Here is a 15,846-nt window from a genome sequence, read left to right on the forward strand (position 1 = left end):
GAAAGTAAGAAAGAAAGAAAGAAAAGAAAAGAAAGAAAGAGGTGGAGAGAAAAAAGAAAAAGGAAGAAGGTAGGAAAATAAGGAGGAAGGAAGGAAGGAAAGAAAGAAAGAGAAAGAAAGATGGAGAGGAAAAAGAAAGAAGGAAAGAAAGAGAGAGAGAGAGGGATGGAGGGAGGGAAGGAAGGAGGAAGAAGGTTGGATGGATGGGTGGATGGGTAGGATGAAGGAAGGGAGGTGGAATGAAGAAAGGGAGGGAGGGAGGAAAAGGAAGGAAAGACAAAAAGAAGATAGAAAGAGAAAAAAACTGTGCTATTATTTTTAATTGTTCCATAATTTATCATGTACTAATACACACTATTTTACAGATAGAGTGATTTTACTGCCTTTCTTTTGCTCAGGGCTACCACATATTTTTCAGGGATTTAAATATGCATGTCTTTATTCAGTACTTCAGGTTGCATAAGCCCAGCTTAATGCGCTATTCCATTCCATGTTCAACCACATCAGCCATCACACGAATGACTGTTTTGAACAATATGCAGATTCATTGAGGCGGGGGGGTGGCAAGGAAGGCCTGGGAGGGGAGGGGCCAGGTGAGGCACCCCTTGACATTAGTGGCATTGAGTAGGCCACGCCCATCCACTTAACATGACTATCGAGCCTCACCTGCTGAATCACATGACCATGAAGCCACTCCCACCCAGTCACGACTACAAAGCCACCCCCACCCGGTCACATGGCTGATAAATCACTCTCACCTGGTCACATGACCATCAAGCCACATCTACAAAATAAGCCACGCCCACAGAGTGGTAATAAAAAAAATAGGAAACACCCCCCCCCACCCCCCCGCTGCTTTGGAACCATTATTCCCTGAGAAATTAAATTGGGAAGATCTGTTGAGGTGGTTCCCCTCCTTTTCCTCTGGATTCCTCCTCCAAAGGATCTAAGATTCATCGATCCATATCGGGACCCCCTACCTGCCACGGCTGCAGCCTTGAAGACCCCAACCTCTTTTCTCCCTCCTTCGTTCTCCTCCTCAATCTGGGGGAATAGGCGGCATTCAAGGCCTGAGCCAGAGTCTTCATGATGCTGTAATAGCCATAGTCATTTGTTAACCCTCTTCTGTTCCTTTTCCACTGGGTCTCCAGTGGGGCTTTCTGGGTGCATCTTCTGCGGCCTTTGGCAGAAAAGACGTTCTTTGAAAGAGAACAGAGAAAATAAAGATCTTGAAATTCTTCTTCCACAAAGAAACGGGGTTTAAAGGCTTCATCTTTTGGCCTTCTTTTGAGCAGATAACCAAACAGCAAAATACTGTGGACGTATTTGAGAAGTCTGTGCTGGTTTATTATATATTGCTTAAAATTTGTGAGGATCCAGACTTTCTCTTTAATGAGTCCCGGCAAGCGCAGAAGTGTTAAATGGAAAGGAAGAATTCTGTCCCAAAGGGAATCATATTCCATGAACTGAACAAAGACATTGACTTGTCTCCACTTAGAGAGGGCATCCTTGAGATAGGTTGTATATCCTGTTGTTGAGAATTGTTGTGATAGAACCACACAAATTCCATTCCTGACAAGCACAGGAGGGAAAGTCCTCATGAAATTCTCTCCCTTCTCTGTGTCTGAAGGAAAGAGGCCAATCAGGGTCCATCGGAAATGGAGGAGCAGTTGGACAATGGCTGGGTACTGGATCCCTTCTTTGATGTCCATCTGGTGGAAAAAGGGGAATTTGCTTTTATCACTCAGAGCCTCTGAAACAACTCCATAGTTGATCTGAAAAAGCAATGAAGAATTCTGTGTTATATTTGGGGTCAGATCAAAACCAAAATATTAGATTTTAGTAAACCCAGCATGCTTCTCATGAATGTATTAGAATAATTTGTAATTAGACATTGTTTGAAATATTAAAAACAGAATATTAGCAAGAGTGTATAATAAAAATGAAAAATAATAAAATTTTAAAACGATAAACATTGTGAATAATATTACTGTACTACCTTTACAACTTACTACAATTAGATTATCACATTGAAATACTGACTGAAGCATTATATTCCAATAAAGGGCCTATTATAATTTTTGAGGATTGGAGCATTAAAGAGAAATCTTAGATTATACAACTGACAAATTGTATTAGGAACTGAGGTCTGCCTGTTCTTGTATAACTGGAGAAGAAACTAAAAAGAGTCCTCTAGAAAAAAAATCTGGGATACAGAAATAGAAAAAGTTTCTGTATCCCAGATTATTTCTGCAGGATTCTTTTTAGTTTCTTCTCCAGGTATACAAAAAACAGGCAGACCTCAGTTCCTAATACAATTTGTCAGTTATATAATCTAAGATTTCTCTTTAACTGAACTTTTGTCTCTTTTCGGAGATTATCAGTTTCCTTTCTAGAAATCGTATGGAATGGTGGTTGGGTAAGGGAAGATGGCTACAAATAAATGCAATATGTAAATATCTGAATGAAAGGGAGAATAACGAAGCTCTATTTAGGGAGAAGATAGAGTAAGAGAAAATAATAAGAGAAAAAACTGAGGGTACTAAAGCGCAGGCAAGCAATATATATAAGATGTTAGTGAAGTCATAAGGGGATATTTGTTTATTTGTTTGTTTTTTTGTTTGTTCGTTCGTTCATTCATTCATTCATTCATTTATTTATTTATTTATTTATTGTTAGAGTTGAACGGGACCATGAAGGCCATCAAGTTCAACCCCCTGCCCAAGCAGGAACCCTATAGTACACCAGTCAAGTGGCAGTTCAATCTTCTCTTAAAAATGTCCAGAGTGTTGGAGTTCACAACGACTGCTGGTAGGTTGTTCCATTGGTTGATCGCTCTGACCGTCGGGAAGTTCCTCCTTATCTCCATGTTGAATCTCTCCTTGGTCAGCTTCCAGCCGTTGTTCCTCGTCCGGCCCTCTGGTGCCCGACGAGGAACAACGGCTGGAAGGATCCAAGGATTGACTAAATGGTGGCAAAATGAGATACAAGTAGAGGTGCAAGAGATGGAAAATACAGTAGAGAATATAAGGAAAATCAAGAATACAAGAGTTAGGGAAATGAGAAGGAAAATATTACATAAGTGGTATTACACACCCGTTCAACTTGCACACTTTAAAGGTATCTGTTGGCATGGGTGCCAAGATAAAGGAGTGTTTATGCATATGCTCTGGCAATGCCCAGTGGTGCAGAACTTTTGGCAAAAAGTGCAAGAGGATATTAATAGGATATTAAATATAAGAGGGATGATTACTAAGAAAATGGCAGTACTAGTAAAAAGTAGTGAGATGGGAGAATACAGAGAAATAAAACAAGCAGTGATAGAAAGCACTCAGGCAGTAATAGTCTTGGGGTGGAAAGATGCGACAAAATGGACAATGCAAAATTGGGATAGGTATATGGGGGACCACATTCAATTCGAGATTATGGATAAAAGGATGAATTTGATTAATGAAACTGATTTGCCACAGCTGATGGGGCGATGGGACAAGGTAAGACGATATATGGCGAGGAGGATCCGAGACCAAGCTATAAGAAACAAGTTGGAATCACTCTATAATATGTAAAGAAATATTTCACTCTTGGGTTTAAATGATTTATACAAGAAATACCCCCAACTGGTGGTGTGGTATGATTGATTGTCTGGTGGTGGGATCACTGAGCACATGTTATATGTAATATGTTTTGTGTGTTTTTTATATTATAAAAATCAATAAAAATATTAATTAAAAAAAGAGACTGTCAGTTTTCATAGATTAAATTTTATGCCAATATCCATATTTCCTGAATTTAGAGAAAGGAGAAATTGTGTAAGTTCCCAATACAACTGTGAGGGCAGCAGCTGGAGTCCTTTTACCCACCCCAAGATGCTCCTCAGAGGCCGTGATTGGGTTGGTTCTGCTAGTGATTTCTCTCTGAAGCCCCAAACATCAGATGGATGTAAGAACATGGGGGAAACCTTGGCCTCTTATACTTTGATAATTGGGGCTGAGGAAGCTGGAAGAACTATGAGATTTTCATTTAAGCACCACTTTCATTCATCCCCTTTCTCTCATTGAGCTCCTTTGATGATGAGGGTCCCAGATTCAGTCTCAGAGAAAACAACCCCAGGTAAAGAAAGGTGTTATACGCTCTATTGGCTGACCAACTGTGGCTACTATGTCATTTTCCAAAGACTGTAACTTTTCCACTTGATTTTCTAATTATCAGATAATTATTATGAGAAAAAAATTCAAGTATTATTCACAATATACAATCCAATGTGTAAGTATGATAATATCATTTTGTTAGTGTAAATTTAGTGTGTTCCAATAGATATTTAGCTTGTTGAAATATGTGCCTATAAAAGAACTTAAAACAGAATAAAAGAATTGGAAGGGACCTTGGAGGTCTTCCAGTCTAACCTCCTCCTCAATCAGGGGACACTATACTATACTATACGATACTATAGGATACTATTGCTAACATGTTGTAAGCTGCCCCGAGTCTAAGGAGAAGGGCAGTATTTTAAAAAATGATTATATATAATTCAGCTTAAACATGTGACATATATACATATATATATATATATATATATATATATATATATATATATATATGTCACATGTTTTTTTTTGCTGAATTTGAAAATTAAGGGAGACTAGGATAGATCTATTTCGGCCTTATTTTGGCCTCATCAGCTAGCCATACCCACTGGGACTTAAACCTGCAACCTTTGCCTTGTAAGGCAGAGAATTATCCGCTAGGCTACAGTATCCAATCCCTTCAGCTCTGCACCAGGGAAAGGTTACATATTTTTGTGTCGAATCACCCTGGTATATTGAAGGAACATCACAGCTCCTTTTTTGCCTCTTGGCCCAACCCATATATATACAGTGGTACCTTGGTTGTCGACCACAATTCGTTCTGGAAGTGTGGTCAAGAACCGATTTGGTTAAGAACCGAAACAATTTAAGATAAATTCCCCTCCTCAGTTGTCTCTCCCTCTAGCTTGCCTGCTTCTGTCCCTGTGTGTGTGTCTCTCTCTCTCTAGCTTGCTGGCTTCCGTATTCAGTTCTCTCGCTCGCCTGCTTCTGTCCCCGTCTCTCTCTCTCTCTGTGTGTTGCTTGCCAGCTTCTATCTTCAGCTCTCTCGAGTGTTTGAGTTCCAAATATTTGTTCGGATTTCAGGGCAAAAGTTTCTTGAATTTCCTGGTCAAATACCGATTTGTTCGAACTGAGAAGCGTTCGAAAACCGAGGTACCCCTGTATATACATACATACATACATACATACATACATACATACATACATACATATATGACGGTCTTGGCATATTCGGGTTTCTTCCTGTGTAGGATTTGGAAATTTCTGGCGATGTTTCGACGAGGTCCCACTCGTCATCTTCAGGCTGGTGCTTCTGTCCTTGTTCTAGGGCGAACCCAGCAAGACCTGAGCTGCCTTCCTTCTATAAATACTGGTGACTGGGTGTGGTTTGATGGCTCAGCAATTGCCTGCTGTGTAGAAACTTCCTGGTGAGTCAGTGGAGTAACACCTGGGGTCGTTGATGTAACTGAGGTATGCTGATTAGTTAATGATTGTGGATTAGGCATGATATCCTGAGTAGTTGGAGCTTGCAGGCTACTTGGTTGTTTTGCAATATGAGTTCTGAGTCTGGTTTCAGTTTCTATGGCTGGGATACGTTTGTTAATGAGGGCTGGTTTCCAGATGTCTGGTAGGCGGGAGGTATCATCCCGCTTGTTCATATTTTGGGGATGTTTTTCTATCTCGATGGCTTCCATGATTATTCTTTTGCTGTAGTGTTCTGTTTTGGAAATCGACTCAGCTTTGTCTGGCCACCGCTTTTTTTTTAAGCCTTAATATTTTGGATTCTCCTAATGGGCTTGCACGCATTATTGGCTTTTCCATTGATTCCTATGGGAAACATTGTTTCATCTTACGAACCTTTCACCTTTCGAACGTCCTGGGACCAATTAAGTTCGTAAGATGAGGTATTACTGTATACACGCACACACACACACACACACATACATACATACATAAGAGATTTGGGGCTAGATAGGAAGCTTTGGGGGCAGCAATTTTTGGAAAGATTTGGGGCTAAATAGGAAGCTTTTGGGGCAGTGGTTTTTGGAGAGATTTGGTGCTAGATAGGAAGCTTTTGGGGGAGTGATTTTTGGAGAGATTTGGGGCAAGATTTTTGGAGCTCTCCTTGAGCCCCCGGCATCACACCCGGCACTCTACCGACATGGGAGCCTCCCCAGAGCACCCGACGATAGCGGAGGACTCTAACTCAGCCCGGAGCACTGCTCGAGCCCCTGGCATCAAACCCGGTGCCAAGCTGACACGGGAGCTTCCATGAAACCCCCGACAACAGCGGAAGACGCACGGAGATCTCCTTGAGTCCCGGGATCACACCTGGCACCCAGCTGACGCAGGAGCTTCCCCAGAGCCTTACGCTTAATCAAAGCAAAATCAACTAATAAATCAGCAAAAACAAGACCAACCAAAACACAACTAAATACAAAAACAGCACTCGTCAGCAGCACTCATCAACTACTCCACTACCAGCCTCCTACCATGAAGAATGAATCACGCACCCAGAGAGAAGACACTCCTACAACCTACATGGAAGACAAACCCACTATACATAAAGAAGATGAAAGAGTTGACTTCCTAGTGAGTTGCACACTGTGCTCCATGTATACACTCCTACCCTCAAACTTCCCAAACTTCACTTGCAATAAATGTAAAGTAATCCAATTACTTGAGGAAAAAATAGAAAACCTAGAGAGAAACCTCAAAACCCTGCAGCACCAACATCAAAACAAGAAAGACCAATATACTTCCAACACCACAGAAGAGCACATCAGAACCAACCACCCCACCCCACCAAGGTTGAAAATGACTGGACACACATCATCCAAAGAAAAAAAAAAAACAAACCATCACCAAACTCCCACCAACTCCAACCCACCTCCTTCCAACCCCAGTGCCTACAAGTAACAAATATGCAGTACTCCTGGCACAAGAAGATCAACAAACACCTGACAAGGAGCCACCAAGAACCAAGCACAACAATACAACACCATCAAAATAACTCATCACGAAGGCTAACCCCCCTCTCCCCAACCCAACCAAAAAGAAAAGAAGAGTGGTGGTAATTGGTGACTAAATTCTCAGGGGAACTGAACCTGCCATCTGCAGACCGGACAATCAATCCAGAGAGGTGAGCTGCCTCCCTGGAGCCAAAATCTCTGACATAGCGCTAAACCTCTAAAAAATCCTAAAGCCCACTGACTACTACCCCCTACTGGTGATCCATGCAGGAACAAATGACACAAGGAAAGACATGAATCAAATTATGAAAGATCATGACCACTTGGGCAATACAGTCACAGGTTGTCTTCTCCTCTATTCTACCCACAAGAGGACAAATCCTGTCAGAGAACGCAAAATCCCACAAATAAACCTCTGGCTAAAGAGATGGTGTCGCCAAAATAACTTAGAAACATAGAAACATAGAAGTCTGACGGCAGAAAAAGACCTCATGGTCCATCTACTCTGCCCTTATACTATTTTCTGTATTTTATCTTAGGATGGATATATGTTTATCCCAGGCATGTTTAAAATCAGTTACTGTGGATTTATCTACCACGTCTGCTGGAAGTTTGTTCCAAGGATCTACTACTCTTTCAGTAAAATAATATTTTCTCATGTTGCTTTTGATCTTTCCCCCAACTAACTTCAGATTGTGTCCCCTTGTTCTTGTGTTCACTTTCCTTTTAAAAACACTTCCCTCCTGGACCTTGTTTAACCCTTTAATATATTTAAATGTTTCGATCATGTCCCCCCTTTTCCTTCTGTCCTCCAGACTATACAGATTGAGTTCATTAAGTCTTTCCTGATACGTTTTATGCTTAAGACCTTCCACCATTCTTGTAGCCCGTCTTTGGACCCGTTCAATTTTGTCAATATCTTTTTGTAGGTGAGGTCTCCAGAACTGAACACAGTATTCCAAATGTGGTCTCACCAGCATTCTATATAGCGGGATCATAATCTCCCTCTTCCTGCTTGTTATACCTCTAGCTATGCAGCCAAGCATCCTACTTGCTTTCCCAACCGCCTGACTGCACTGTTCACCCATTTTGAGACTGTCAGAAATCACTACCCCTAAATCCTTTTCTTTTGAAGTATTTGCTAACACAGAACTGTCAATCTTTAGTTGAAGAAACACCAGTCTTTTAGCCAATGATTTATTTGTGGGATTGTGTGTTCTCTTGCCAGGTGTCATCCTCTTGTGGGTAGAATGGAAGAATGCACCTATCTTTTGGACTTTGTTGCCCAAGTGGTCATAGTCTTTCATTATTTGATTCAGGTCTTTCCCTGTGTCCTTTGTTCTTCCATGGATCACCAGTAGGGGGCAGTAGTCAGTGGGCTTTATTATTTTGGTAAGGTTTTGCATTACATCAGAGATTTTAGCTCCAAAGAGGCAGCACACCTCTCTGGTTTATTTTATTTATTTTATTTTATTTATTCAATTTTTATGCCGCCCTTCTCTTTAGACTCAGGGCGGTTTACAACATGTTAGCAATAGCACTTTTTAACAGAGCCAGCCAATTGCCCCCAACAATCTGGGTCCTCATTTTACCCACCTCGGAAGGATGGAAGGCTGAGTGAACCTTGAGACGGTGGTGATATTTGAACCACTGACCTACAAATCTAGTCAGCTTCAGTGGCCTGCAATACAGCACTCTACCTACTGCGCCACTCCGGCTCCTGATTTGATTGTCCGGTCTGCAGATGGCAGGTTCAGTTCCCCTGAGAATTGAGTCACCCATCAGCAGCTTTCTCCTTTTCCTTTTGATTGGGTTGATGTGGGGCAGTAGTTCTCAACCTAGGGGTCGGGACCCTTTTGGGGGTCAAACAACCATTTCACAGGGGTCACCTAAGACAATGGAAAAAGACAAATTTCCCCTGGTGTTAGGAACTAAAGCTTCTTCTGAGTCTTCAGAGAGGGGCAGCATATAAATCTAATTTTTTATATTATTATTATTATTATTATTATTATTATTATTATTATTATTATTATTATTATTATTATTATATTCTGGTGCCTTGGAACATATTTTTACAGTCTGACCAATCAGGCATTTACAGTAGAGGTGTCCTTCTAACCTTCCTGCCAATCAGCTTCAAGCTCTTGGGAGAATTGGTACTAGACTTATGGTTGGGGGTCTCCACCACATGAGGAACTGTATTAAGGGGTCACGGCATTAGAAAGCTTGAGAACCACTGGTGTGTGGGGTCTTTTTCTTTGTTGCGGTGGCGTCTGGTGGCACTGTTTTATTCTGCTTTCTTTCTGGTGATTCTTTGTCAATTATCTGTGGGTTCTCTTGTGTGAGGAGTCCCAGGTATTTTGTTGCTTGTAGGCAGTGGGTTTGGGAGGGGATGGGTTGGACTTGGTAGTGGTTTGGATTTGGTTTGTTTTTCCTTCTTTGTGTGACATGTGTCCATTCGTTTTCATCCTCTGGGGCAGAGATGGGGAACCTATCGCACGGGGGCCACAGGTGGCAGGTGGAGCCATATCTACTGGCACATGAGCTGTTGCCCTCACTCAGCTCCAACATGCATGTGTGTGCCGGCCAGCTGATTTTTGGCTCACATAGAAGCTCTGGGAGGGGTTTTTTTGCTTTCAGAAGTTGGGAAACAGGCCGTTTCCAGCCTCCAGAGGATCTTGGGGGGGGGGGGGGGGACGGACGAGGAAAGTTGTTTTTGCCCTCCCCAGGCATTGAATTATGGGTGTGGGCACTCGCGCAAGCAAGCAATGCTTTTTTGGTACCCAAGGAAAAAAACGTTTCGCCATCACTGCTCTGTGGGGTTGATTCTGTTTTGCTCCTCTGAGGTGTTGGCTCTACCAGGAGTTTGTTTGACTTTCTCATTTTAATGTTTGTGTTTCAGATTTTTTAGGTTTTTCTCTAGGTTTTCTATTGTTTCCTCAATTAGTTGGATTAATTTACATTGGTTGCATGTAAAGTTTAGGAGGTTTGAGGGCAGAAGTGTGTACACACAGCACAATCTGCAAATCACCATGGAGTCAGTTTGTTCCTCATCCTTGTGTGTGGTTGGTTTTAAGGTGGATGTGGGGAAGTAGAATGTCTTCCAGAAAGCCCTTAAATCCTGGCTTTTCCAGCAGGCCTGGAATTAGGATTGACTAGAAGTAGGAATGGTTTTGTAGGATATTATTGTTTTTATTTCATTGCTGATTTTATTGCTCTATTTTTATTGTTGTTGTATTTATGATTATTGTTAGCCTCTCTGAGTCCTATTTGGAGTGAGCAGCATATAAATACAAAGAAAGAAAGAAAGAAAGAAAGAAAGAAAGAAAGAAAGAAAGAAAGAAAGAAAGATAGATAGATAGATAGATAGATAGTTAAATAGATAGATGGATGGCCGGCCAGCTTCTGATTGTCATAGAACAGTGGTTCTCCAGCTTTCTAAGGCCGCAACCCCTTAATACAGTTCCTCATGTTGTGGTGACCCCCAACCATACGTCTAGCACCAATTCTCCCAAGAGAGCTTTGAGCTGATTGGCAGAAAGGTCAGAGAGATGCCCCCAATGTAAACGCCTGATTGGTCAGATTGTAAAAATATGTTCCAAGATGCCAGAATAGAAGCTTTAGTTCCTAGTACCAGGATAAATTTGTCCATTTTCTCAGGGTTTCATGCGACCCCTGTGAAATGGTCATTTGACCCCCAAAGGGGTCCCGACCCACAGGTTGAGAACCACTGTCATAGAAGAAATAGCAAAATTTGATTTTTATATGCACAACCACACACAAATACATGAAATTCCATGTAATATTATTTAAGAGTTTCAAGTAAAAAAAGCCCAATGAGTCCAATTTCTCTCTGTTCTTCATAATTGACAGGAACACAACGGAAAAATCTCCAACTAATTGCACAAAAGAAAGAGCTCTGCAAAATTTTGGAACAAAGACTGAGAATTTTAGATAGCAACCCTGCCTTTTCTTCCAGAATTTGATATTAAATTCTCAACAGTTTCCCCACTCACCCCCAAACAAATATTCTATACTGTCATAGTTCGACATAACATGAGTTTTTATTGATTAGCTCTTGAGCCATATCAAAGTGCAAAGTTTCAGAAACAAATAATTATTAAAATTTGAGAAAGCAATTTAAAATTGAATTTAATATACAATTTAAAATGAAATTGGAATACAATATGATTTAAAATGAAGTTAGAATAAAATGCAATTCTAAAATTAAATTGAACAAAATACAATAATTTACGATATAGATAAGATGTGATAAAATTATAATTTGATGTTTACATAAATAAATAGAGAACTGGTGCGGCCATCCACTGAGAGCCCACCAAAGTTCATTGGAGACCCTGCAAAGTGACATTGTTCATCTTTAGGGTCTGTGTATGGTTTGGCCTCTGCGTTCAGGGTGTTTCATTACCAGAACCACCATCTGAGTCTGAGGAGGCGGCCTCCATCACTGCCGAACCCCCAAACAGCAATCCATCAATTCCCACATCACCATAATTGATGAATGATGTCAGACATTCAGATATTAGAATATTAAAATGCTTGGAAATCTGCAAATTAGCCATAGAAATTCATGATACAGAGGAAACAGAAATTTATAAAATGTGGAATAATTGGTATAATTGGTTGGAACAAAGACACAAAGTTAAATAGTAATAATAAAGGAAATAAGGTGGAAGATGAATAGATGTAGACAAGACGTTATGGGATAGAGATAATTGTAATGGGTTGGATTTTAATGAATTATGTAAATATATTTATATGTTTTTAAAACTGTTCAATTAAAATTAGTTTTTATTTTTTTAAAAGTCTGTGGAATGAAAAGAAAAAGCGAAGAGTGAAAGACCTTGGAAAGATCTTGGGCTAAATGACTTGGGGAGGGAGAGAGAAGGAGAGAGAGAGGAGGGAGGAGGAAAGGAGGGAGGGAAGAGAAAATACAGGGATGGGAAGGGAAGAGTGGTGGGATTTAGATGGTCCTCCCTGGTTCAGGAGGTTGGGAGTTCGATCCTAGGTAGAGGTAGATGTAGGGTCCCCTGCTTAGACAGAGGTTTGGACTAGATGACCTGCAAGATCCCTTCAAACTCTGTTGTTGTGTTCATCTTAACCGGCTGAATTGCCTGGCCCTGGCCCCTCCTCCTGGGCTCCCTTGCATGACCCCGTCCTGCCTCATCCCTCCCCTCCCGATGGTCGCCCACCACCAGAAAAAGACCTGTCTCAAAATCCCGTGGATCCCTTTGGATTAGGCAGTGGAATTCCCCGCCGACTCCCTCTCTGCGCCAAAGAATCGTGGAAACGCTGCTGAGCCCAGAATGGGGCTTCCTAAAAATTAGGAATTGGAAGTATCCAGAAAGGAGGACCAATGAGAATTCTCACTTCTGCCACATCATCGGTCTCCGGCAGACTCTCCCTTGCCTTCACCCACTGGAGGAGAGTTCCGCCCAGAGAAGAAGCCAGGATCCCTCCTCCCTTCCCCCTCCCACTTTCCCCCCTTCTCTCTCTCCTCCTTCAGGTGAAGCCACAAAGGACTCTGCGCAGAAGCCGATGACGCTCAAGCAGGGAGAATTCCCATTGGTGCTGTGCCTCGTGCTGGCCCCTCCCACCTCCAACGGCCGAGATAAACGCTTCTTCGCGGCCCCCCTCCCCTTGCAGAACCACGGATTCTTCCTCTGGGGCTGGAAAGGGAAAAGAAAGGGAAAGGAAAGAAGACAGAAGAAGGCTTGGAATTAAGATCGATTGTTAGTATTTATGATTTTTTTAAAAAATGTGATTTTAGTGATATTTTTACTGTAGAAAGGGAGAGGAAGGGAAGAAAGGGAGAAAGACAGAAAGGGAGAGAAAGGGAAGGACTGAAAAGCCAAGTCTCAGGATCTCCGGGATCGCTTTGGCTCAGGCAGTGGGATTCCCCGCCGGTTCCCCCTCTGTGCCAAGCGAAGGGATGGCGACGCCCGGCCGGAGAAACGCCGGAGGGGCTGAGAAAGGCCGCCTACAACCAGCGAGGTCCGTTGTGCGAGGAACCCCCGAAGCCCCGGCGGCTCTTTCGGGAGGGAGGGAGAGGATGCGGCCGCTCAGCCCCAGAGACCTCAACTCCCTCAGGTGAAATCCAGGGAGACTCTGCCCGGAGACCGATGACGCTGACGAAAGGGGGATTCCCATTGGCCCTTCCACTTTTCTGGGCCCTCCCTCTTCCAAGTTTCAGGCAAATGCTCCCCCCCCAATGCAACCCCTCCCTATTTGGGGCTGAGCGGCCGCATCCTCTCCATCCCTCCCGAAAGAGCCGCGGGGACTTTGGGGGTTCCTCGCACAACGGGCTTGGCTGGTTATAGGCGGCGTTTTTCGGCCCCTCCGGCGTTTCTCCGGCCGGGCGTCGCCTGAAGCCCCATTCTGGGCTGGGCAGCCTTTCCACGACCCCTTCGCTTTGCGCAGAGGGGGAACCTGCGAGGAATCCCACTGCCTGAGCCAAAGGGATCCATGAGATCCTGAAACTTGGCTTTTCAGCCCTTCCACTTCACTCCTTTCTCTTTCCATTTTCCTTTTCCCTTCCAGATTCACTTAACAAACCATGTTACTAATTTAATAACTTTAGTGATTCACTTAACAAGTGTAGAAAGAAAACTCCTAAAATGGAGCAAAATCCATTTAACTTTTCACTAAGCAACATAAATTTTGGGCTTAATTCTGCTCGTAAATTGGGGACTATCTCTATGTAATTCATCAGCTCAGGCCCGAAAATAAAGGGACGCTCTGAATGGTTAAGTTAAAATACTGTGTATTTGTTGAAGTTTGTAGGAGCAACATCCACAGTGTAATTTACTCTCCCACAGACATAAATAACTCCTGCTCTTTTACCACTTTTACACTCTCAACGGTGCGTATTTCTCCAGACATCTCCCTGCTTTCTTCAGGGACATTAATTTTTCTGTTGCATTTTTCTTGTTACTTCATCCTCTTGTTCCACCAAACGCATCAGCAGGATTTGGTATTTACTTTTCTACCAAAATGGAAAAATAGATAAAACACTGAGTAGCATTAATTCAGCTATTCAGTTTGCTTGGCTTTTCCCTCATGAGGTCACGCCTCATAATCCTTCTGACAGGTGCATGAGCTCACAAAGGAGAAGTAAATGAAACCTTTGGGTGGGCTGAATGAAAGGTATTATTCACCCGAGCTTTTATCTCTGTGTGGGTGCTTTACTTAGTTACTGAGGGTTGGTTGGTTGAGTTGCTTCAATTGTTATTTAATTTTATTGATGTAGTTTAGGTTTGTTCTATTTTACAAAATTTATTTGTTTACTTATTCATCTATTTACTGCATATTATATCTATTTATTTAAATTTATATTTGTTTTTGTATACATGTATTTCGTATATTATATTTGTTTAATATATTAAACAGTAGTTTAGCTTAGTTAGGGTTTACTTTATTTCCATCATGAATATTTTCCTCTATTATGTAGGAAAAGCTGTATTTGAGGTAAGAGATCTTCAGTTTTATTTGTTTGCTTGTTAGCTTCCGTGGCTGACTCTAGGATTTAGAATTCTAAAAGGTAACATGACAGATAACATGACATAAATAATTTCATGATAGACATTAAAATTTGATAATGAAATAAAATAGGAATCAAAGGAATCTTGGAATAAGTAATTTTTTTAAGGATAATTTTTAGAATAACATTTTAGCCTGAATATTTTTTTTAAAAAATTACATCATCTCTTTCTGGGTTAAAATTAACTTTCCAGATCTTTTTCCAATCTTCTAGTTGGTCATCCAGGCAATCATGTTTTCCTTTGCCATTTCTTCTAAGTTTTCATAATTTAACAAAAAATTATACATCCTGGTAGTAAATTTCCTTTCTGCACCTAATAAAATTTTGTCTATTATATTATTTTTTTACTAATTCCAAATTCTACCAAGTTTTTTTTATATCTACTCTGTATTTGATAGTATACTAACCAATCAATTTATTTCCCTTCATTTTTAAATTTTTCTCTGGTCTTGAGGTATCCTTTTCTATATAATAGATCTTCATAGGTTAAAATTTTATTTTAGATTTTTTTTTAATTTTTTAAAAAGTCTGTGGAATGAATAGAAAAAATGGGGAGTGAAAGGCCTTGGAAAGACCTTGGGCTAAATGACTTGGGGAGGGCAAGAGAAGGAGAGAGAGAGAGGAGGAGGGAGGAGGAAAGAGAAAATACAGGGAAGGGAGGAGTGGTGGGATTTAGCTGGCTCTTCCTGGTTCAGGAGGTCGGGAGTTCCATCCTATGTAGACTCTATCTTGACTTCACCCCCTGGAGGAGAGAGTTCTGTCCAGAGAAGAAGCCCCAGTTGGTTCTTCAGGCTAAGATCCCCCCTCCCTCCCCCCCTCCCACTCTCCCCGCTTCTCTCTTTCCTCCTTCAGGTGAAGCCACAAAGGACTCTGCTTAGAAACCGATGACGCTCAATCAGGGAGAATTCCCATTGGTGCTGTCCCTTGTTCTGGCCCCTCCCACCTCCAACGGCAGAGATAAACGCTTCTTCGCGACCCCCCTCCCCTTGCAGAACCGCGGATTCTTCCTCTGGGGCTGGAAAGGGAAAGGAAAGGAAAGAAGATAGAAGAAGGCCTGGAATTAATATCGATTGTTAGTATTTATGTTTTTTTATGTTTTTTTAATTATATATGTGATTTTAGTGATATTTTTACTGTTTTTACTTGTGTTTATAACCATTTTATTATCAAGATGTATAATTTTTTGTTAAATTATGAAAACGTAGAAGAAGTGGTAAAGGAAAACATG

General features: G+C 41.5%; 1 protein-coding gene across 1 annotated transcript in view; it reads right to left on the bottom strand.

Moving 5' to 3' along the window:
* LOC139155192 (vomeronasal type-2 receptor 26-like) overlaps positions 1–15,846 on the bottom strand; it is a 123,983-nt gene that overhangs the window by 9,131 nt on the left and 99,006 nt on the right. Inside the window, exon 3 of the mRNA XM_070730280.1 lies at positions 981–1,775. Within this exon, the coding sequence (XP_070586381.1) occupies positions 981–1,775 (795 nt within the window). The remainder of the gene's footprint in view (positions 1–980; positions 1,776–15,846) is intronic.

The sequence above is a fragment of the Erythrolamprus reginae genome (genome assembly GCF_031021105.1).
Source record: "Erythrolamprus reginae isolate rEryReg1 chromosome 13 unlocalized genomic scaffold, rEryReg1.hap1 SUPER_13_unloc_6, whole genome shotgun sequence".
Lineage (NCBI taxonomy): Eukaryota > Metazoa > Chordata > Lepidosauria > Squamata > Dipsadidae > Erythrolamprus > Erythrolamprus reginae.